The following is a 23,826-nucleotide window of genomic DNA, read 5'->3' as shown; positions in this document are numbered from 1 at the left end:
AAACCTACATAGGTGATAATTAAAAATAAATCCTGAACCACAGACCTTGCAAGGGCTTGGTCCTATTAACCCTTAGAAGCCATTGAGAAGTCCGATGAAAGGGTTGTAACCAGACTAACATAAAGCCCTAAAGGCAGAAGGTGCGTGTCAGTGATTTTTGGTGACCGTGACCAGGACCATCGAAGCAACCACCTGTGGATCTTCATGGCCCAGCAGAAGAAGAAGAAGTCTGTTCCAGAAACGGAAGCAGAAGCCTGTTCCAGAATCAGAAGCAGAAGTCTTTTCCAGAAACGGAAGCAGAAGCCTGTTCTAGAAACAGAAGAAGCAAAGATGATAGGTTCTCAGAGATCTTTGACCAGGCAGCAAAAGAAGAGGCTCATTTACTGTATGAAAGAAGAAAAGAAGGAGGAAACCTTATTACCATGCTCCGGCTGCAACAGATACATTCATGAAAGTTGCGCACATAAAACCCCAGAATGTGACGTAGCAGCGGAGGTAGACGATAAATGTAGACAGTGCGTGGAAAAACAAGTTACGCCAACCCCAACAGGTGATAGTTGGAGGGAAATGACGATCTCCTTTATGACTGATTTTAAGGAAGAGAAAGAAGCAGAAAAAGAGCAAAGATTAAAAGAAAAGGAAGCATAAAAAGAACAGAGATTAAAAGAAAAGGAAGAAAAACAAGAGCAAAGAATAAAGGACAAGGAAGAAAATGACCAAAAGTTCGCACGTTTAATCGAAACGTTGGGTGAACAAGATGTTGAACAGAAAGCAGAAAGAGAAAGAGAAGTGAGTAAGAAAATGTTCGAAGATTTTAAAATAAATCTAGGAAAAGAAATATCCTAAGCGATAGCTGAAATCAGAAAGATAGAGACGAAAAATATGAAGAACTAGTGGAAAGAAGGAGAGAAGATTAGCAGATAGATGATGACAGTTTTAAACAGCTACAAGAAAGTTTGAACCAAGAAGAATCGAGTGGACAAGGATAATGTAAATTGCAGTTTGCTAACCAAGCTGAAGGAAAGTCAGAGGGAAATATCCGTAAATTTGGAAGGTGAAATAAGAAAAACGAAAGAGGTCCAAACACAACAAGTGGAAATTATAAAAACGTTAACCTCAAAGTTGGAGACCTTACAGCTAGGCAAGGAGAATAGCAATGAAGAGATGGAAACTCTGCCAAAGAAGATATGTGTAAGAACCTCTGGCTCCTCACGTTCTTCCAGTTCCGAATCTCCCGAACATTCTAAACCATGCAAAAGAAAGAAACGAAGAAGGAATGGTAGAATAAGATGAACTAGAAACTGCTTTATGGAAAATATGGTAGAATATAATTCCTACTTAAACTATTCATCCAATCGAATTCTCCGAATGTCTTGACGTCAATTCCCTCACCAAGTTTAATGGAGAAATAAATTCAGTATCTGCTGAGAGGTACCTGGAAGAGATAAATACTTATATGGATTTAATGAAAATGCCCATGATGTATCAAATTCAGATTTAAATTCAAATTTTCTTTATTAAAGGGCGAGGTTCAGCCTGTGGCTGTTCTCCCACCTAACCCCATTTGACACTTACCTAGTGTACATAAACAAAATCATAAAAAGAGAAAAAAATACAATTACATTAAAAAAATGGTTACAAGGAAAGAACAAAGACGAGATTTTAAAAAATTAGGACAACACGTAAAAAAGAAAGAGAGAAAAAAACACATTCACGCACACGCACACACACACACAATAAAACACACATACTAAACATTTCTGAGCAGGACATTCATGCACGGATGTTGAGATTGATGTACATGATTATGCTAGTTTTGTGAGGTATGATAGAACAACGCATACGTAAATATTACAATATAGTTGTAGATTTGTCAAGGATTGGATTGGATTGGCGAGGCTCTCATGGTTTCTAAACTGTATTGTGTAGTGTTACTCGTGGGAGCTTGAACAGAGATATTGCTCATCTAACAGAAAATTCTTTAGTTTATTCTTAAATTTGTTAGGACTGGGGAGGGAGGTAATAGAGGGGGGAAGTTCATTCCATGTTTTTGCCGCTGAAAGTGTAAAAGACGATTTGAAAATTTCCAGTGAGTGTTTGAAGAGTTCAAGTTTTGCTGTTCCTCTTGTTTTGTAGTTGTGTATTTCCCTTCTGGTTTCTAGTTTCTCGAATACATTTTCGGGAATTTTTTTATGCAAAAGATTTTGTATAAAGCAACAGAAATGAAGTCTGTGACATCTGTTCATGTTTAGCATTTTGTTCTCGTTCAGGGTTGGAAGAATATGATCGAAATTTTTAATGTTATAAACGAAGCGTAAACACGAATTTTGAACATTTTGAATTTTTACTTTATTTCGAACAGAGAAGTTTGCACCATATACTATATCACAGTAGTCTAGAAGAGGGAGAATCAGTGTTTGCACAAGTTTCATTTTAATATCTGTTTTTAAGTATTCATTAAATTTATAGAGGGATCTTAGTGCTGCGTAGGCTTTCTTAGTTTGCTCTTGAACATGAGGGTCCCAGTTCAAGTGTTCGTCTAACGTAACTCCTAAATTCTTTATACTTTTTGAATGTGGAATTTCAGATGTCTCTATTTTGACGCATGGATTATTCGGGTTTATCATTGCGAGGCTATTCTTGGAACCGTGACTGTGATAACAGACTTTTGTGGATTTATTTTCAGACCATTTGCATTACACCAGGTATTGATGGCTGCCAAATCTTTGTTAAGTAATGCTATTGCATAATCTGGTGATTTTGGTGGAAATGGGATTTGAATTTGGGTGTCATCTGCATAAAAGTGTACAGTACTATGCTCTATGTTGGTTTCTAAATCTGCTGTGAAGATTGTATATAGGAGAGGAGCTAGAATTGATCCTTGCAGAATGCCAGTTCCTCCCTTCGCTAATGGTGGGTAAAGCCAAGGCCTGGTTTATGGCAGGGCTGTTTCAGTCTAATGGGATATTGGTTGACCGTAGTTAGTAGTCTGTTTTTAGACGTTGCCTCGCAAACCAGCTGAAGTCAAATTTGTGTCAATATTCATGAATCTTCTCTTTTAGTAAAATGTATTTCGAGAATGCGAGTAAAATATATGTAATATTTAATAATAGTAACAGGAATGTAAGTATACTATACATTTTTCAATCACACAGTATTTAGTTTCTAATTTTGATAAGTAGCTTCATCCGGCCGTCAGCCAATCTGTTCCCGTAAATTTTGAAATTGTGTCATCTGATATTAGTCAATAAACAGTGTTTTTGGAGATACAGTAAGTTTTACCTAATGTAGTTAATGTGAACATAATTATCGTAACATTGTATGAAATCATTGCGTAAAATCACAGCATTTTTCAAAAGAAAAAATACCGCCAACCAAATTCCATTCATTTCGTATATCAGTACAGATTTGGTTTCAGTTTCGAAAACTAATATTATGAACTGTTCTTTTGTGTAAGGCCCAAGTTCCATGTGTATAAGTTAATCTGCAATGTTATGTTATGTTTTCTACAAGCAATTACTTTTCATACCCCCTCGTATCTGCTTGCTTGAGTAGATTAGGTGGGTCAGGTTTGGTTCTCTTACTTTTATATTTATACACACACGCGGAAATAATAAAATAATTAAACCTAATGATCCTAACCTACTTAAAACGAATAAAAATTAACAGTGTATGCTCATGGGGGCACTACTTTCAATGTTTTTTTTTTTTTTATGTAGATATAATGCTTAAGGATCACCCGAGATAAATGCAACTTTGTACTGAAAACAGCATATCAGTTACTACTTTCACCAAGTAGTCAACTTCGTTTCCTTCCACAATTAAAGCACCTTCTTGGGAAATTCACTCTACCAGTCGAGCAAATTTAAACCAGAGGTCATTGTAGATTGTGCTCTCCTTTCTACAACACGACACAATCTTGATATTTGTGAGAGCGAAGAAGACAAACTAATTACTAATAAAAATTTAGATGTTTTATATCTAGATCTAAATTCTTATCCAAATTCAGAAGAAGAAAAATTATTTACAGTTTTCGAAGTAACAAAAAACTGTAACAAAAAGCCAGAAATTCTAATAGAAGTTTTGGGACTGAAAATAAGATGTACCTTGGATACAGGAAGTGAATGCACTGTCATGAATTATAATGTTTGGGTAAAGCTCAGAGATAGATTACCAGGCTTGAAACTGCAAAGATGTCCAGGAATAAGGTTAAAAGATTTTGTTGGACATGTATTGTAGGATGCCGAACCATTCTTTATTAAATTGCAGGACACACTTTTGATGAACAAGTCTACGTAGTGAAGAATTTAGAGGCAGATTGGTTATTTGGATATCCCTTGTTCAAGAGATATAGAGTCAATTTGGATGCAGGTGCCAACAAATTATATGTAACGGTGAAGGGACAAGTCGTTGAAGAATGTTTGATTCCAGATGACCAAGAAGATAGTTTTGAAGCAATTAATGGTTAAACTTTGTGTGTTAAACTATCGATGGCTGAAAGGGAAACGCATTCAGACAATAGGTCCACCACCGAGGAAGATATAAGAAAGAAGGCTTTCGCTCCAGGGTTGTGAATCAAGAAGATGAGGATGAACTACACTGCACATTATTTTCTGACAAACCGGGACTTGTAAATAATTCAATCTGCAAGATAAGTGCAAAACAACCTGTATTTCCTTTACAAAATCCATCTCCCATTCCAAAAGAGGAGAATCTAGAAGAAGATCTAAATGGATGGAAGACCTGGCTAATGGACGTCAACAAGTTTTACGAAGGAGTGTGTTGAACAAGATGTTAATTTCCTGTTTTCTACTCAAGCTACATGCAGCTGAAGAATGAAGTCCAAGAAGACGATCCCAAATGAAACATCGACTCACATCATGAAGAAGAAGAAGAGAAAGAAAAATGAAAATATATGAAAAAGGAGAAAAAGTTATAAAACAAAATTCAATAACTTTAACTTATATTTAATTTTATTTTCTTCTGGGGGAACGCTATGTGTTGCCCCTGTCAACACATGCCTTTTAAGCACTAAATTATTCAATCTATGTTATAAAAATCTATGTTGTTAAGAATTAGTGTTGAATCTTTTCTCTAAAGATTGTTAATTTCTTTCCAAAAAAAATGTTATTGTTAATGTTACAATAGGTAATGAATTGTTTAACTTAAATCAGGATAAAATGCTGAAACTATGGAAATATAAAACAACTATGAAGTAACCATGTTAAATTGTAACCAAAATTATGATATAAAAGAGCTAGACTTTTTTAGGCCTACGGGATATTGTCCTGGTTGCCGAAAGAATGATGGTTCAGGGGATGTTGGGTAACATCTTGCTCCAATCTTCGAATTGGCTGGTGTACTTGTGTTCCATTTGGCAGATATTCTACAAACCCAACTCTGAATAAGGCGTTCTCCTGCATCATCAAAAAGACCAGGGTTATAAACTTCGGTACAACTAATAGGTTTAGGCCTACAAGTTGTATCGGGTGAATTGTCTGTTTGAAAAGTGTTAAATATCATCGGAAGTTTAAATAAATCTTCGATTAAAGATCTGGATGATCTTTCATTTCAAACCTACATAGGTGATCATTAAAAAAAAAATCCTACACCTGTAGCGATTTATTGCAAGTGAATTTGCAAAATCCTACAACTTCCTACTTTACGTTGAAAAAAATGCTCTGCTCAAAATACGCGATACATAATCGCTCATTATTTAATTCCCAAGATTTACGACAGATGGCTCCACTAGTTATTTGCGAGTTATCGAGTCGTAAATCACGCCACCTGGATCACCGGAAGGAACAACGGAAGTGAAAGTGAGCAGACTTGTGTGTGTAGAGCAGCCAGTCGTGTATTGCGTTCGGTACCAGCAACAACTTTTTTTTTCTCTGTCTCTCGCGCTCCACGTTGCAAAATGCTTCATTAAAATGAAGTTTGAACTTTGACGCTTTGACTTACAATTTGTAACGCGCGATGAATTGGCGAGCTTGTTCGTGGAATATAGACTGAGAGCCTTTGTTGTAAAATAGGCTACTACTATTTCTTAAATTTGGTACCAGTTGATAAATGGACGCGTAGATTGGAAAGGGCCATTTGACAGTCAGCATTGGGAGTAATATTGGAAATCGACAAAATGGACTACATGTGATTCCAACCAAGACGTGCACGCATTCACGGGGATTTGTCTGCCAATCAGTGAAGGAAGTCGTATCCTTTCCCAGGACTAAGAAAGCAATCACGCACAAAACAAGGTATGCAGAAGTGAATTGTTTGTAGTATTTTGTGGTGAATAGCAGTGAGACAAAAAAAATACGAACCAGATATTTTTTTCTTACGCGACGACGAACTATGCAAGTTTCGTACTGAGTGCGCCAAGTTGCAGAAATAAGCCTAGTTAATCAATTTGTAAATGTTCGCGAAATTGTAAATCTTAAAAATATATATCGTCGTAAAACATTGGTTTACCACGTGGTTGTGATATGTGTCGCTCAATTTAAATGTGTGGACACAAAAAGAGTTTAAATTGACAAATTTAAAAATGTGCCTGCGTAAAACTGGTTCATTGTTTAATGTTCTGCAACGCGTTTGCCTTTTTTGAAGAAAGTATTCGTTGGCACTTTTTGCAAAATACGTCGCAAAGTCATACTTGGAGTAATCGCGACAAAGACTTCGCCGACGCCATTTTTCCCCCCACCTCCCCTTTTCGTCATTTTGGGATTTGGTTAATTTGCTGGCAAAATTGTACGAGGCAAATAAATTACTTAATTGGAGAATGAGCATCTAGGGAGAGCCTCTCTTCTACGTTCAAAAGGGTTCTTGTAAATTCTTTGCACATTTATTTAATATGAATCTATAGTCACAATAATCGAAGGTTTATTGTAAAGGCGTAAGAACCATTTTTTTTTATTAAGCCAGTATAATAAAAAGGTGATTAAAACTTGTGCAGAAACGTGAGTTAAATATAAATTGTAGATTATTGGCATAAACTGAACGCAGTGCCCTTTTGATATCATTGTTGTTGAATAATTGATTAAGACTATTATTTATGAAATGCAAGCATTTTTTTTTTTACACGCGATGAAAAGGTATTGTTCAAATGTATTGTAATTTAATATGAGTTAACAATCGCACAAGTCGTTGTTTACGTAAAATTGCGAATATTACCCTAATCAAATTAGGAGCTTGTTAATGACGCTATATACATAATCTTGATGCTGTAACCGTAAAAAAAGGGTTACGTTTTAAATTGTTGTTGTTGATCTTTTGGAATGCATGAATAAATTACGTTATTAATTGTTAAACTTTGACTTTTGCCTATTTGACATAATTTGCGTTCATTACCTTCCTAATTCACCTATTGTCTTCGACGACATGTATGCACTATAAATGGAAGTGTTGGTAGTTAGTGTTTTTTTTGTAATTTATGGTAAAGGAATAATTGATACTAAGTAGTAAGTTATTTGCTCTGGTGCGTTACGCATTTTTGGAAAAATTCGTAGAGTTGCTACTTACTTTTTTTTTTTTAGGACTGAGTTTTTGCAAACGTCATCATGTTTGCCTTGTCTCTCCCAACCTTTATTTGAATTACTGATAAGGATTGTGAAGTTCAGAGTAACTTTGAGGTGTTACGAACAACGTAACATTAACCTCCACCCACGTGATTTTGTGACTTGTCCCAAGGTGCTTAAAATTTCAGATCCCGGCCTTTGAGGTAACGTTATAACAATAACGCCCCAGTTTAACTAAAAATAAAAGCACCTTGCAAAATTGGACGTTACACACCACAGACCTCACAAGGGCTTGGTCCTACTAACCCTTAGAAGGCTTTGAGAAGTCCGATAAAAGGGTTGTAACCAGACTAACATAAAGCCCTAAAGGCAGAAGGTGCGTGTCAAATGGCTGCATGTTGGTAGATATCATACAAAAAAGTAACTTCTGCAGATGAACATTTCATCTAAGCACTTAGATTCTGTGCTATACATGATGAAAAAAGTAGCTTTCTACATCACTTTTATATCAAACAAGATATAAAAATTCTCAGGAAGCATGCAGGTAGAGTTAAGACGTATTAAAAAAAAAAAAGTATACTGAAAGAGTGGAAACAAGCCCCTTTGCCACATGAATTCCTAGGAATATATCGCTTTTCTGCCACTTTTGGTTATCATAAAAAAAATGAAAATGAATGGTGATACAATGGAGTTGATGTAAGGGCAATCACAAACACATATATTTGCCCGACCCTGTGGCCGAGTGGTTAGCACATCGCGCTGCGATGCCAAGGGTCCCGGGTTCGAATCCCGGTCAGGCTTGGTCGTTTGTGAATGTCCATTCATCAATTTCATCATTTCATCACTCATCCCCATCTTCGCAAATTAGCCAAGAGGCACAAAACACGAAGTAAAATAAACTAAATAAAAAAAAAACAAAAAAAAAACATATAGAGTGCAACGTAAGTCCCACAGAGGAGTATATGACAGTGAGTCCTCTTGCCAGGCATTTGGGTGGCTTAGGAAGTGTCAAGACACCTATTACACACCAGAAACTCGAAAAAGTAATCAGTGTCTTTCAGTGTGAAATTATACTATATACAGTGGAAGCTTCAGGACTTGCTGTCATGTCTAAACACCTGAAAGTGTAATGTATAACCATTCTATCAGAAGATTGTTTGATTTAATATATGATAAAAGAAATAGAGAAACAATTCCTATCATTGGAAAATGCAAACTAAAGTAAGTGTACAAGTACTTCCTTATTCCATAACATTTTTCAGAAAAAGTTACTCTGTCAGAGTTGCTTATAAAGAGACAGTTACCACTATCTGAACTATTACCATGTTGGCTAGTGTATTACTTCTGATAGTTATGTATATATTTTTCATTCTAATTATTTTCATTTTTTCTTTCAGCATTTCAGATTAAGCATTCCCAGAACTACAATTGGAAGAGGATGGGGAAGTAACATATGGCTTGTGTTTGTGTATGGCTGGTATTGGGGAGGTCTCATCTTGCTGCAATCATCTTCATGCTTGAACCTGGTGTACAATAAAGGGATCATTTATCATGCATTGAAAAAGAAAATGCATGGCTGCTTCCTCATATGTAAACACTACTAACCGTTCCAATAAGTATCATGGACTTTATTGCTTCCATGCAGAAGAAAATAAGGCTGGACATGATAAGTGAAACTGAAATCACCGATGAAATATCAGTCTCTTGTAAACATTCCGAAACCTACAAAAGACAAGTGAGATGTATTCCTTCAAAATTATGTTATTCCAGAGGCGTGGCGTGCATGTAGCCGCTGTTACCGCAGGTAACACCAAAATATACAGAATTGAAGAACCCATCTTAAAATATTATTACGTACATAAACTGGTAATATTGTCATAAAGTAAACATTTCAGACTAACATTTTGTCTGACACCGGCAAAAGCGAAGAGGAGGACTGATCCAGTACCCTCCTCAGGCAACATGAGGAAAGGGGCCTGAGCCCACGCAAGGAAGACTTCGCCTTACGGCAAAGACTGATCGCGGGAGGAGGAGGCGGGTTTTTGGCATGCCTGTTTAGCCGGCGCAGTTGCCGGTGATCCTTACCGGATACAGACCAGTGTTGCCATATTCAATTGACAGAAAATAGCTAAGTCGCCTAATCGGGTCTATCTTACTCTGAAGGTGTCCAGTCACACTGGGGAACGATGGCACAGTGGTAGCGTCGCCGCCTTAAAATCAAGGGATCCCGGGTTCGATACCCGGTGGAGGCACAAGTGGTATGGATCCAACTTTAAACTGTCCCGATTAGCATTACTGTGCATGAAGTGGTTTTAATCGCCAAATCAAAATTTAAAAAAATCAAATCACACTGGGGGAAAAGCAAACTACCAAGTGATATTTTGTATTTACACTAAATATCAGCGATTACGAAAGTCCTCTTTGTCCTTCTTCGACATCATGGGCAAGAAGGAGAGGAGAGGGATGGGTATGAACAAGGGGTCTGCTGTCCTTTTAAACTGTCAACCTAAAATTCTATATTTCACACATATAATATTATTTCTGTTACAGAATTTTGTGATAATTGTTGATAATAATGATTGAGATTGACATACGTTGTTGCAGGAATGCAATAATTTCAGATTGAAGCAATGTTTTTGAGGTGGTAGAACTGTTTTTGAGTGAAAACCTTACTTACAAGCATAATTTCCCGATTGTTATCTTAGCACGCTCTTAAGTGTCAGGTGTCGCAGGTTCGAATCCTCAGCAAGAAATGGTTATTTCAATGTTCGTTGTTATTATTTTACTTACATAATTATAAAAATTAATAATTACATACACAAAAAAAAAAATAATTTTATTTCAATAATTCACCATGCATCCTCATCGTCACGATTATCCTATAAAGCGAAAGCCTTAAAGGTAGCAAAGGACGTAAAATATACGAAATAGTAGTGGTGTCAGAAATGAGATTTCAGTGGATTTAGCGAAACATGGGAGTGGGAGTAGTTAGGCAACAGATGAAGACTACATCTACTCTACATACGTCTTATTTGAAACTAAAAGTTTCGAGATTTGGGCAAATCTGGTTTCAAAAGAACTAAATGGCAACAGTAGTAGAACTGGACTTCTTGCAGGTTCCGAAGGAAATATTGGGGAAGGGTCGATGCTGAGAGGGGAGGGGGCAAGGAGGGTGCTTCACGTGTTACAAAAGTAAACAACAGTTTGTGGGAGGGACTGTGCAGTGCGATTTTGTGAGTGGTGTCTTTCGTCTTTATGTTGTTTTCGGGCATTGTCAATTAATTAACAAGCGGAATGGAGCTTGCTCCGAGTTCCGAGGTGGCGGGTTCATCCTATCTGAACAGTGTGTGTAATCGTGCGATAGAAGATATTTTGAAGCAATCTTTCGGTTCGTTCTTTTGCAGAAAAAATCGAAATTGTGGTGAAAGGGAGGCCAAAGCCTATTTTGAACGATTTGAAAACCAAATCGTCTGCTGGATATGACTGACATTTCAATGTTTCGTGGTATAACGACTATCCGTGGTTATGTGGATGTGCGCAGTTGTCGAAACTCTTTTGTTGGCCATGTACTCTATTTTCGGGTGAAAAAAGGGTGGAATTCAGATGTGGATAACATGGACCATGACCATGACGCACCCAAAAATTCAAATTCAAATGAAAAACTTCACTTTATGACAGCATCATAGAACTTTTTTGATTTGATTGATTTTTCTTCGCTTGTGCCACTTTTGGTTATTTTGCGAAGATGGGGATGAGTGATGATATGATTAAATTGATGAATAGACATCACAAACGTCCATGCCCAAGCCAGGATTCGAACCCGGGACCCCAGCATCATATAATTATTTTCAAAGAGAAGAGTCGTCGGATTGATCTGCTATAGTGTTGTCCATGGGATGAGATGGGAGAGGCTTTTAAAAATTCGAGACGAGACGAGATTGACCATGTGTCATGAGACAAACGAATATTTTCGAGACGAGACAGCATTTCCACGAGACTTCCATGAGACGAGACAGGCCAAAGTCTCGTCTTTTGGGCAACACTAATCTGCTATATAAGTAGCCTTCGATGTTTCTGTAAGTATCAAATTACGTATTATTGTGTCAACAACCAATGTTTGCGATTACACTTCAGTCCTTATGTCAACATTTTTTTTCCTGATTAATAACTTTACCAAAATCTAGTATTGAATTGCAGACGTACCAGATTAATATTATATGAACTACTTGGAAGACATTGGGGTGGAGGGGGGCATGAGGTGCGGAGGCACCCAAGTCTCCCTTAAATGTCCTACTGATAACCGGTAACACTTTTAAAAATCCCTCGCCACTGTGTTATTCAAGTTAGGCACCTGGCCAAAATTTAGTGATCAAGTTGGAAAATAAATGTACAGTTATATTTTGTGGTCAAGCAGCAAGTTCAAAGTGGTTTCAGTACAAGTCAGAGCTGAACTGGTTTCAGTACAAATTAGGGATGAACACTGCATCAAATATGAAGGTCATTGTGACAACTGGCAGTTTCACCATCTGTTTCACTATATTTTTTAAGGTACTGAGACCAAGTTCCTTCTTTTTCCTGAAGTTTGTGACAAAGGTATAACCCATGCTGTGGGAAGGGAGTATACGGAATAAAGTGCCCATACAGTTTGAGAAACTTTACTGTGAATGAGATTTGTTCTGTAAAATCATCTTGCTGGACTAAAGATAATGAGATCATCAAGTTGAAACTAGATTATCCCTATTACTTTCACGTACAAACACAAATCCACAGAGAAGGAAATGTTCATATGTAGGATTCTGGGGAATGTTGATGTGTAATGTACTAAAAGACCAGTCCACACCATTCTTCAACAATGTTTTGCCGTCTGGATTATGGGCTTGTTGGTTTATCAGGCAAAGCCAAAAGAAAAGATCTGCAGTCCAAGTCAAACATGCATAGATATTGTCTTGTCAGCAAGGATGCTGTGACACTACCATTAATAAGTATAGTGCTCGTTTTCGTTATATATGTGATTGATTGGTTTGGTTTATATTACCTCGCTTTTCTGTTACTTTTGGCTAATTGCAAAGGTGAGGATGAATGGTAATGAGATGAAATTGATGAAGGGACACTCAAAAAAGAGCACCCATGCCTTGACTAAGATTCAAACCCAGCATCCCTGGCATTGTAGCTTGCTGTGCTAACTACTTCGCCACTGAGGCCGGCTGTTATACATGTGATTTTAGTTTTTGGTAATGTAGAAAATTACAGCATCTACTGTACTTAATGCAGCATGTGCTACAGTTTTCTGGGATTTCAAGTGGAATGATGTGAATTTATTCAGTTGCTTTGTTTATCACAAGAATGTTCTGGAGCTGTTAACATGTTCACTTTAGCTGATGATGTCTTAAAAATGAAAACTGGTTTGATTTTTAGTGTTTACGATGCCTGGTTTTAAAATTAAGTTTGTTGCTGCAACCATTCAATCAATTTTTCAACAGTGCTATTGATACAAGATTTTTTATGTGACTATCACATTCATTGAATCAAAATAAAATAAATACAATTGATACCTTTCTACCCACAAAAATAAAGTAAAGAGCAGAAACGTTCATAACTAAAACATGTACATTTTTCAAAAATGTTTCTTTTCTACTTACTTTATTACATACAATAAAAGTGTTTGCTAAAGTAGAAATTTTGTTTGGGTATTTTCAACCTTCATTTGAAGTATGTTTGGTACCCTTGACCCTCTGTACCTGTGAAATGTTTTGCTGTGAACATTTTCAGTTATTTTTAGCTCATGGAAACGTGTTATTGTGAAGTAAAGTTACCTTAGCGTGTTACTTTACTGTGAAGGAGTAAGACTTCCCACCAGTGAATATAGCATCCAACAAGACATTCCACACCTACGTTAGGGGCCTTAGGTTTGGAGGTTTTAGAAAGTTCCATGGTTTTTTTTTTCATTATTTTAGTGTGTATACAAGCATTTTTTACTAATAAAAAGCAACAAAAGTATTCAGAGATGGCAGGTTTCTACTTGTGCTGGCCATAATTTGGGTTCAAATACCTGTTATTTGTGTTTTCTGCATGCAATAATCAATTATATATTTCGTAAAGCATCAAAATTTGTTGATTATAAAGGAAAACATTAACTCTCGAGGGGTACAGTGGTTAAAAGTACATTTCTTTGTATTTTCTGGTGACAATGGTTTTCTGTAACAAAGCTACCTTCATTCATTTGTTGGAACTTAAAAGGACAAATTATGTGGACTGTTCCTTTCAATTATAAGAAATGTTTCTATTGTTGCTTGAAAGTGTTTTAAATTTCTTTTCAAACATACAACAATTCACTAGAAAAAAATATTTCAAAGCTTCCTGTAACCCTTTAGCTGACATGAGAAGTGAGACATTCCTGAATTCCTTTTCTGAAATATATCTGGTGGTGATTGTTGTGTGTTGTGTACTTTTCAACTAAGGTGCTGCCATTTATCTTACATGAGCCTTGACATACATGGTGAACCATTCTTTCGGTAGCTCAGTGGTCAAGTCCTGGTCGAGCCTGCATTTTTTGCTTAAAATTCTACTTGGTGAACAATTGTCTATCTGAAATAAAATTTCATTATAACTTGGCTAGAAAAAGTTAATTCTGTCACCATTTCCCTCCCCCTGATACTTTATCATTTAGCCATGTTTACACAGCCACCCTTCAGTCTTAATTGTTGTGGAAAGCACCATAGAAGCTGGAGGGCTCTTATTTGGTTATGAACAACTAAATGTAGCATATTCATGGGGTCTATTGAGAGGCAATGAAGGTTCTTGAGTATATGTACTTGAAATTTGATTTGCATGAGGTGAATTGGTCACACAATGAATGCTGTATTCAGCAAAGACCTAATGCCACAGAAACAGCACAACAATCACCCATGTTGATATCACAAGAAAACCAATTATCACCCATGTTGTTTTCTGTTATACATTTTCTCTCAAACAGGAAGTTCCATGGTGCCGAAAACTTTTTAATCTGTTCATAAAATGTGCCACTTACTATATTCTGGAAAATAATTTTTCTTGTATGTATGCATTGTAGAAATATTTCTCTTGTAGTCTACAGTCATTACAAGCATTAAAACACAGTTTTTCATTGTGACGTTTCACCAGATCACATGCTTCCTCTGATGAAGGTAGCATTTGTTCTCCTGAAACATCAAAGCTGTGTTTTTATGCTTGTAATGACTGCAGACTACAAGAGGAATATATTCTGGAAGCCATAAACTGTTGGGTACAACATTATTCGTGTAACCGGTTCAGTTATTGCAGGATTCACCAAATCAAAACTGACAAGCAATTAAGCTAAACCTGCTGTACCTTTTTCATTGTAGGCAGCACTTTGGTCATATATTTTAAAAAGCAATAGAGCAGAGTCACTCTTGGTTACACACACAACTAAATCTTGATATTGATTGCCATGCTGAGGGCATATTTAAATATATTTTACAGAAAAAAATAACTTATATTAGTGTGCAAAAGGCACCAATCAGACTGCCAACCTCAACTGTTGTTAGAGCATTTATACGCTCAACCTGAATAATGCTTACTATGAACCAGGCAAGGACTGTAGGTTATGGTCACAATTAAACATGTTAAACCATGGAAACCACAGAGGCCAAGGTAGGGTAGCTCTCGGTATCTGCCCATATAGGCATTTATTGGTAAAATTACAGATAGTTTTACCACTAACTAACTCTCTAGCCTTCCTCTTTCAATGTAAGGGACCAAGTTTCACACCCATATAATACTACAGGCAAAATTACTGTTTTGTATATTTTAACTTTTAGTTTCTTATATATTAAATGAGAAGACAAAAGTAACATGCATTGCCTGAATTAAGCCTACCTTTTACTTCCTCTTTAATATAATTTTCATTTGTTAATATTACTCCTAAGTACTTGAATTTGGAAACTGGTTCAAACGAGTTGTTATCAATAATCAGATTTTGATTATTACCTAACACTTGGTTTCGGCCTGTAAGCATATATTTAGTTTTCTCATTGTTAACTTCCAAAACTATCTCTTTAGCAGTTTTGTAAAATATTTTAGCATTATTCTTAATTGTATTTATATCATCCCCTAATAAGTCTACTTCATCTGCATATGCTAACAACTGAGTCATACCATTTAATTTTAGTCCTTCTTTAGTTTCTTTTACCTTCCTAAGATATTTTATATGACTTTCTATCTGCAATACACTAGGAAACTCTAGATTAGGCACCACAGAGTTGTATTATGTAGTAATTTTTCAGCGAAAAATGCAGGCTCGACCAGGACTTCTTACTTCCAAACACATGCAATGCATGTACCTGGTGTCTAAATAATGAAATGGTTTGCAGTTCTGAAGGTCAACATAGTACAATGTCATTAGTGATAAAACAATGCAGTGTCACTGATGGCAGTTCACTGACATGAAAATAATCAAGTGACATGTATGAAAAAAAGTATAATACTATAATGTCAATCATATTACACTCTAAGTTACGTCAACAAAATTCAGAGGTATCATTTATGGTGGACAGCTATGTTACTACAATTCAGTGATGTTGAAATAAAGAAGTACTCTAGATGACAGAAGACTACCATACCATGATGCCATCAACACAAAAACAATGAAATACTCTGTGAACAGGGGCAGTTGATTCATAATTGGGAGAAGATAGTTGCGGTAGTATATAAATGCCGAGAAAATAGTACTCACTTATTCCGCAAAACTGTTTTATTTGTTGTTCTATTAATTTCAGTGGCCACTGTCACCATGCTCATTGAAACTTCTTGCCCTGCTGCTTGGCATGCTTCTATTGTTCATAGTTTCCTGGCTGCCCCTAGGTACACTGTTGTCAACCACTCATCTGTGTCCATGTTGTCTGCTATTGGCTGGCATTAACTGTTGTAGTAGAGGAATCCAACAGTGGTGTGCTTGTCTGCTATCGAAGTTTAGCTCATGTGGGAAGTGCATTATGGCATGTGTTTCCTTGATTTTGATGTCTACGGGTGTGTGGGCTGTGTGATTGACATGTACTCTTGGTATTTATGGCTATTGTATTTGATGTGCTTAGCAAGACCAGTAGTGGGTTGAGCTATTTTGCATCAGATAGGTGTAGTTGATTTCTTTCATTGATGGATCTTATGGATTTGCTGATGTAATGTGCCTTGAACTCGCACTCTGTATCATTGTACACCTGGGTTATCAAGGAGGGAGAGGAAGTACCATTTTTGTATGTTTAGTTTGTTAGCTATTTTGGCACTGGGTGTGTGCACTAATTTAATATTATAAAGGAGAAAGGTTTTGGATTTGTGGTTTAATGTGGTGCAATGGTAGGGGATGGTTAACCACTTGTACTTGCCATACAACATTATTGATGTTGACACAAAGCGAATTGAAATATTATTATTAACCTTGAAGTGAGTGCTTTGTTTTACCTTTTCCAGTTTGCAACATAATCATCTGCAGCACCATCAGATGTATCACACATTGCTTTCTGAAACTTCGTTTTGAGCTTCTATTAATATCAGTGGCCACTGTCACCATCCTCGTTGAAACTTGTTGCACTGCTGCTTCGCATGCTTCTATTTTTCATAGTTTCCTGGCTGCCTCTACGTGCACTGTTGTCAACCATCCGACTGTGTCCATGTCATCTGCTATTGGCTGGTGCTAACTGTTGTAGTAGAGGAATCCAACTGTGGTGTGCTTGTGTGCTATTGATGTTTAGCTCATGTGGGAAGTGCATTATGGCATGTGTTTCACTGATTTTGGTGTCTACGAGTGTGTGGGCTGTGTGCTTGACATGCACCTTTTGGATTTTATGGCTATTGTATTTGATGTGCTTAGGAAGACCAGTAGTGGGTTGAGCTATTTTGCACCAGATAGGTGTTGTTGGATTCTTTCATTGATGGAGCTCATGGATCTGCTGATGATGTAATGTGCTTTGCACTCGCACTCTGCATCAAATACACCTGGGTTATCAAAGAGGGAGAGGAAGTACTACCATTTTTGTATGTTTAGTTTGTTAGCTATTTTGGCATTGGGTTTGTGTGCTACTTTAATGTCTTAGAAGGGAAGGGTTTTGGTTATGTGGTTTGATGTGGTGCAATGGTAGGGGAAGGCTAACCACTTGTACTTGCTGTACAACATTATTGATGTTCACACAAAGTGAAAAGAAATATTATTAAAAACCTTGAAGTGAGTGCTTTGTCTTACCTTTTCCAGTTTGCTAACATAATCATCTGCATCACCCTCAGATGTATCACACATTGCTTTCTGAAACTTCCTTTTGAGGTTGATATAAGTTACTTTGTGTATTTCAATCAAGTAATCCAGGTGAGTGTATTCTCTGATGATACGTTCATATTCAGTAATGCTAAGCTGCAGGAGATGCTTGCCATATATTACATTTATTTCCTGTATAGAAAGAAATATTACAGGATGAATAAGAATGTAACAGTTTATCTAAAATTTAATGCAATTTCTCTACCTCTTAAGTACAATCACGAAAATAAGGATAAAACAAACAAAATTTCTAAAAATAGGATCATATCACTTGACATATGATATTTAAGCAATTATTCATTAGTACATATGTACAACATTAAGACAAATATGAAAAAGGAGTCCTCTTTGACATTGATACAAGAAATCAGCTGAACTTGGTATTTAAAAATAGGTAATCATCTTGAGTCATCAAAGAATTAACAGTAGTTTATCAATTAACATAATGATAAACTGCATTTTTCACTTACATTTCCATGTAAAATCTAACAAGTCATTAATTAACATAACCGTGAAGAGCAAGGGTTCCCACTCTTAATATTCATAACAGGTAATCAATCACCTTCCACCAACATAAAAATTGAATAACGCTCCCACTGAGACATCCAAAACTAACAATATATTGCCAAATAACATAGAGTAAACTTTATGATACTTTCTGTTTAAAATTAAGTGATATCTAAAACAAGGAACCTAGTAAGTGAGAGTTGAGAATAGTCATCTCCTTCCCACAACAGATGGTCATTAAAGCACCATTACATGAGGTAACTCTTACAGAGCAGTGTAATGCAGTCTACAGTCCCTTCAGCTCATGCGAGGTTGGGAAAAATCACATTTCCTTTCAAATACAAATTATGGTTTTCTTATGTTTAGTTCACTGTAAACAATGTTTTAATGAAAATGTTGCATATATATATATTTATAAATCAGGGATGGCCAACCTTCAGCTCATGCTAGATTGAGAAAAATTGCATTTCCTTTCAAATACAAATTATGGTTTTGTTATGTTTAGTTCACTGCAAACAACGTTTTAAGGAAAATGTCGAGAAAAATATATATTTATAAATCAGGAACAGCAAACCAACCCAAGGCACACATGCCAATAAAACAATTGCTTTAAGTCAATTATAGTATTGGATTGTTTAAAGATAAAATTACTTTTGTTTTCTTCCAAACTATTGAATTATATTCAGGATGTTGAAAAACAACTTCAACAATGGCTGCATGTTGGTAGATATCACACAAACAAGTAACTTTTTGCTGATGAACATTTCATCTAAGCACTTAGACTTTGTGCTCTAGATGATGAAAAAAGTAGCTCTCTACATCACTTTGCTCTCAGACTTGTCCACTTCAGATATCAAACAAGATATAAAAAAAATCAGGAAGCATGCAGGTAGAGTTAAGACGTATTGAAAAAACAGAAAAGGTATACTGAAAGAGTGGAAACAAGCCTCTTTGCCACATGTATTCCTAGGAATACATCGCTTTTCTGCCACTTTTGGCTGATCATGAAGACGAGAATGAATGGTGATACAATGGAGTTGATGTATGGACAATCACAAACACATATACGGTGCAACGTAAGTCCCACAGAGGAGTATAATGAGAGTGAGTCTAGTTGCCAGGCATTTGGGTGGCTTTAGGAAGAGTCAAGTCACCTATTACACACCAGAAACTCGAAAAAGTAATCAGTTTCTTTCAGTGCTAAATTGTACTAAATACAGTGGAAGCTTCAGGATTTGCTGTCATGTCCAAACACCTGAAAGTGTAATGTGTAACCATTCTCTCAGAAGATTTTTTGATTTAATATGTGGTAAAAGAAGCAGATAAACAATTCATTTCATTGGAAAATGCAAACAAAAGTAAGTGTACAAGTACTTCCTTATTTCATAACATTTATCAGAAAAAGTTACTCTGTCAGAGTTGCTTATAAAGAGACAGTTACCACTATTTCAAAAGTAATGCCTACTTGTAACTGCATTGCAACTTCTTACTTCCAAACACTTGCAAAGCACGCACCTGGGGTCTAAATAATGAAATGGCTTGCAGTGCTGAAGGTCAACATAGAACAATGTCATTAGTGATAAAACAAAGCAGTGTCACTGATGGCAGTTCATTGTCATGAAAATAATCAAGTGACATGTATGGAAAAAAAGTATAATACTATAATGTCAATCATATTACACCTTAAGTTATGTCAACAAAATTCAGAGGTGTTATTTATGGTAGAAAGCTATGTTACTACAATTCAATCATGTTGAAATAAAGAAGTACTCTGGATGACAGAAGACTACCATACCATGATGCCATTAACCACTTGCCTTACTAACCCGAATTATCTCGGATGTGGCACTCTTCCGGCAAAATATTATCCTGAGTTATCTCGGAAACCTGAGGAGTTTGAATGTAATTTTCTTACCGGCCATACTAAGTCGGGCGGAACTTTCATGATGAATTGGGTAGGTGGAGTTAGTTGCAAGTCTGGCCAACAGATGTCTCGAGTGTGCACTAATTTTTGTGCCTTCCTTGAGGCGCCAAGAAGTGAAGAAAGACAACAGCTTTTCTGCATTGCATGACATTTGATTGCTTGCAAGAACGCATTGTTCGGAAGGGTTGATTCGGTTGGAACTTTCTCGTCCTTTTGGCAGCAAAATGAGTGATATAAGCACAGACATAAGTGCATCAGAGTGTAGTGTAAGTGCTAGTGGAGTGAAACAACGCTAACTGACTGTGATGATATTTCAATCGAAAGTTCGCATTCTGATGTTAGTTTGACGTCTGTACGAGTGTGGCAAGAACTTGATCCTGAATCTCCAGCATCAGCTCCACCACACTTTCCTTTTTCTGCTCAACCACGTGCCAAGTATGATGTAGACGAAAGTAAGGGCTTGATACAATTTTTCGAACAGTACATTGATAATGATATTGTGACTCTAATAGTGAATGAAACGAACACATTTGCAGTGCAAGAAGGGAATGCAACTTGGAATCAAGTAAGTGTGAACCAAATGCGAATTTTCCTTGCTCTTACAATACTACAAAGCATTGTAAAGAAACCCGACCTACAGTTTTATTGGACAAAAAATCCATTCTTGCTAACTCCATTTTTTTTTCACAAACAATGAGCCACCGTCGTTTCCTTGAGATCAAAAGCTACCTTCATTTTTCAAACAATCAAACCTATGATGCAGCAACCCATCCAAATCCAAAGCTAAATAAAATATGGCCCGTTATTGAATATCTGTGGCAGAAATTTCGAACACTTGTTACACCAGAAAGAGAACTATCTATTGACGAAAGTCTTCTTATGGTCAAGGGAAGGTTGGGTTGGATTCAGTACATACCACTAAAAAGAGCGAGGTTTGGGATAAAGTCGTATATGCTTTGTGAATCTAAAAGTGGCTATGTTTGGGATATAATTGTTTACACTGGGAAAGATACACACTTCATGGAAGAATACAAAGATTTACCGGTGTCTTCCCGTGTTGTTATGTCTCTCTTACATCCTCTTCTAAACCAGGGATTCAGCGTAACAATGGACAATTATTACAATTCACCACAGCTGGCAGATATTCTTATATCAAACAAGACAGACGTTTATGGTACACTAAATACAAACAGAAAAGACTTACCAAAGGAACTGAAAGATACACGAGTTGAAAAGGGAGGAATCATAGGTTTCAGGAGGGGTAAAGTAACAGTTATGAAGTGGAACGACAAAAAATATGTTGGTCTATTGTCGAGTGTACACACAGTTGATATGGTGAAAGTAGAGAGGCGGGGAGAAGCAAAATATAGACCTCGGGTTGTTATTAACTATAATGACACTATGGGTGGGGTGGATAGGGTAGATCAGCATCTTGCTGATTATGCAACACCCAGAAAGCGTGGAAAAAAAATACTATAAGAAGATTTTCCTACACCTTCTTGATCTGGCCATATGGAACTCGTTTGTTTTGTACACAAAATGTGGTGGAACAAAAACACACCTGGAATTCCGTCTGGAACTTGTGAATGACCTGATCAAGCAGAACCACACACCATCACTGTCACCAAGATTTGGACGACCAAGCATACATCCAAGTCCACTACGACTTTCAGGTCGTCATTTCCTCGAGTATTTGCCACCCACTCCGAAGAAATCAAATCCTACGAAGCAGTGTTATATGTGTTCAAGAGTACGTGATGCCCGGGGCAAAAAAATCAGAAGGGAATCCCGCTTCTACTGTCCTGACTGTAATGTGGCTTTGTGTGTAGTGCCCTGTTTCCGTGTATACCACACAGCACCTAGTGTCTGAAATGAAATGCTACAGGTAGCAGAACACCTAAACGTTGGTAAAACGAACATTTTCAAATGAAAAAGAAAATTGTTGCTCCGAGTTAACTCGGGCTAGTAATTATGTGAGTGGTTTGTGAAAATAATAATTACTTCTTTTGTCTTTTGAAATCAATATTATATCATTTATAACATAAACAACATACCATTTTGTTCGTTGCATTATTGTTAGTAAATATCACAATTTATATCACATTTAACAGCTCCGAGTATACTCGGGTTAATAAAGGAATGCCTATTTGGAGTAGAATATTTTGATTATTTTTGATTGTTGTACCAAAAATCATTGTTAATGTAATTTTGCATGTAAAGTAGTAGTAAAATATAAAATAAAAAAAGTGTAGAATTTTGATATAAATTTGGAAAAAAAAGTCGTAAGGCAAGTGGTTAACACAAAAACAATGAAATACTCTGTGAAGAGGGGGCAGTTGAACTTCAACACTATTGATTTATAATGTGAAAATGAAACACACGGTAGTAGATAAATGCCAAGAAAATAGTACTCACTTATTCCACGAAACTGTTTTATTTGTTGTTCTATTAATTTCAGTGGCCACTGTCACCATCCTCATTGAAACTTGTTGCACTGCTGCTTCGCATGCTTCTATTTTTCATAGTTTCCTGGCTGCCTCTACGTGCACTGTTGTCAACCATCCGACTGTGTCCATGTCATCTGCTATTGGCTGGAGTTAACTGTTGTAGTAGAGGAATCCAACTGTGGTGTGCTTGTGTGCTATTGATGTTTAGCTCATGTGGGAAGTGCATTATGGCATGTGTTTCACTGATTTTGGTGTCTACGAGTGTGTGGGCTGTGTGCTTGACATGCACCTTTTGGATTTTATGGCTATTGTATTTGATGTGCTTAGGAAGACCAGTAGTGGGTTGAGCTATTTTGCACCAGATAGGTGTTGTTGGATTCTTTCATTGATGGAGCTCATGGATCTGCTGATGATGTAATGTGCTTTGCACTCGCACTCTGCATCAAATACACCTGGGTTATCAAAGAGGGAGAGGAAGTACTACCATTTTTGTATGTTTAGTTTGTTAGCTATTTTGGCATTGGGTTTGTGTGCTACTTTAATGTCTTAGAAGGGAAGGGTTTTGGTTATGTGGTTTGATGTGGTGCAATGGTAGGGGAAGGCTAACCACTTGTACTTGCTGTACAACATTATTGATGTTCACACAAAGTGAAAAGAAATATTATTAAAAACCTTGAAGTGAGTGCTTTGTCTTACCTTTTCCAGTTTGCTAACATAATCATCTGCATCACCCTCAGATGTATCACACATTGCTTTCTGAAACTTCCTTTTGAGGTTGATATAAGTTACTTTGTGTATTTCAATCAAGTAATCCAGGTGAGTGTATTCTCTGATGATACGTTCATATTCAGTAATGCTAAGCTGCAGGAGATGCTTGCCATATATTACATTTATTTCCTGTATAGAAAGAAATATTACAGGATGAATAAGAATGTAACAGTTTATCTAAAATTTAATGCAATTTCTCTACCTCTTAAGTACAATCACGAAAATAAGGATAAAACAAACAAAATTTCTAAAAATAGGATCATATCACTTGACATATGATATTTAAGCAATTATCCATTAGTACATATGTACAACATTAAGACAAATATGAAAAAGGAGTCCTCTTTGACATTGATACAAGAAATCAGC

General features: G+C 36.6%; 1 protein-coding gene across 1 annotated transcript in view; it reads right to left on the bottom strand.

The window, feature by feature from the left end:
• LOC145989473 (uncharacterized) overlaps positions 1–23,582 on the bottom strand; it is a 68,242-nt gene extending 44,660 nt beyond the window's left edge. The window contains exons 1-2 of the mRNA XM_083124821.1: positions 23,386–23,582; positions 17,743–17,943 (exon numbers count right to left, since the gene is read on the bottom strand). Coding sequence (XP_082980947.1) covers positions 17,743–17,943; positions 23,386–23,439 — 255 coding nt within the window. The 5' untranslated portion in view covers positions 23,440–23,582. The remainder of the gene's footprint in view (positions 1–17,742; positions 17,944–23,385) is intronic.
• Positions 23,583–23,826: the final 244 nt, after the last annotated feature.

The sequence above is a fragment of the Lepisma saccharinum genome, chromosome 6 (genome assembly GCF_977018435.1).
Source record: "Lepisma saccharinum chromosome 6, izLepSacc3.1, whole genome shotgun sequence".
NCBI lineage: Eukaryota > Metazoa > Arthropoda > Insecta > Zygentoma > Lepismatidae > Lepisma > Lepisma saccharinum.
The sequence above is the reverse complement of the archived record's forward strand: the minus strand, read 5'-3'. Positions and strand labels throughout refer to the sequence as shown.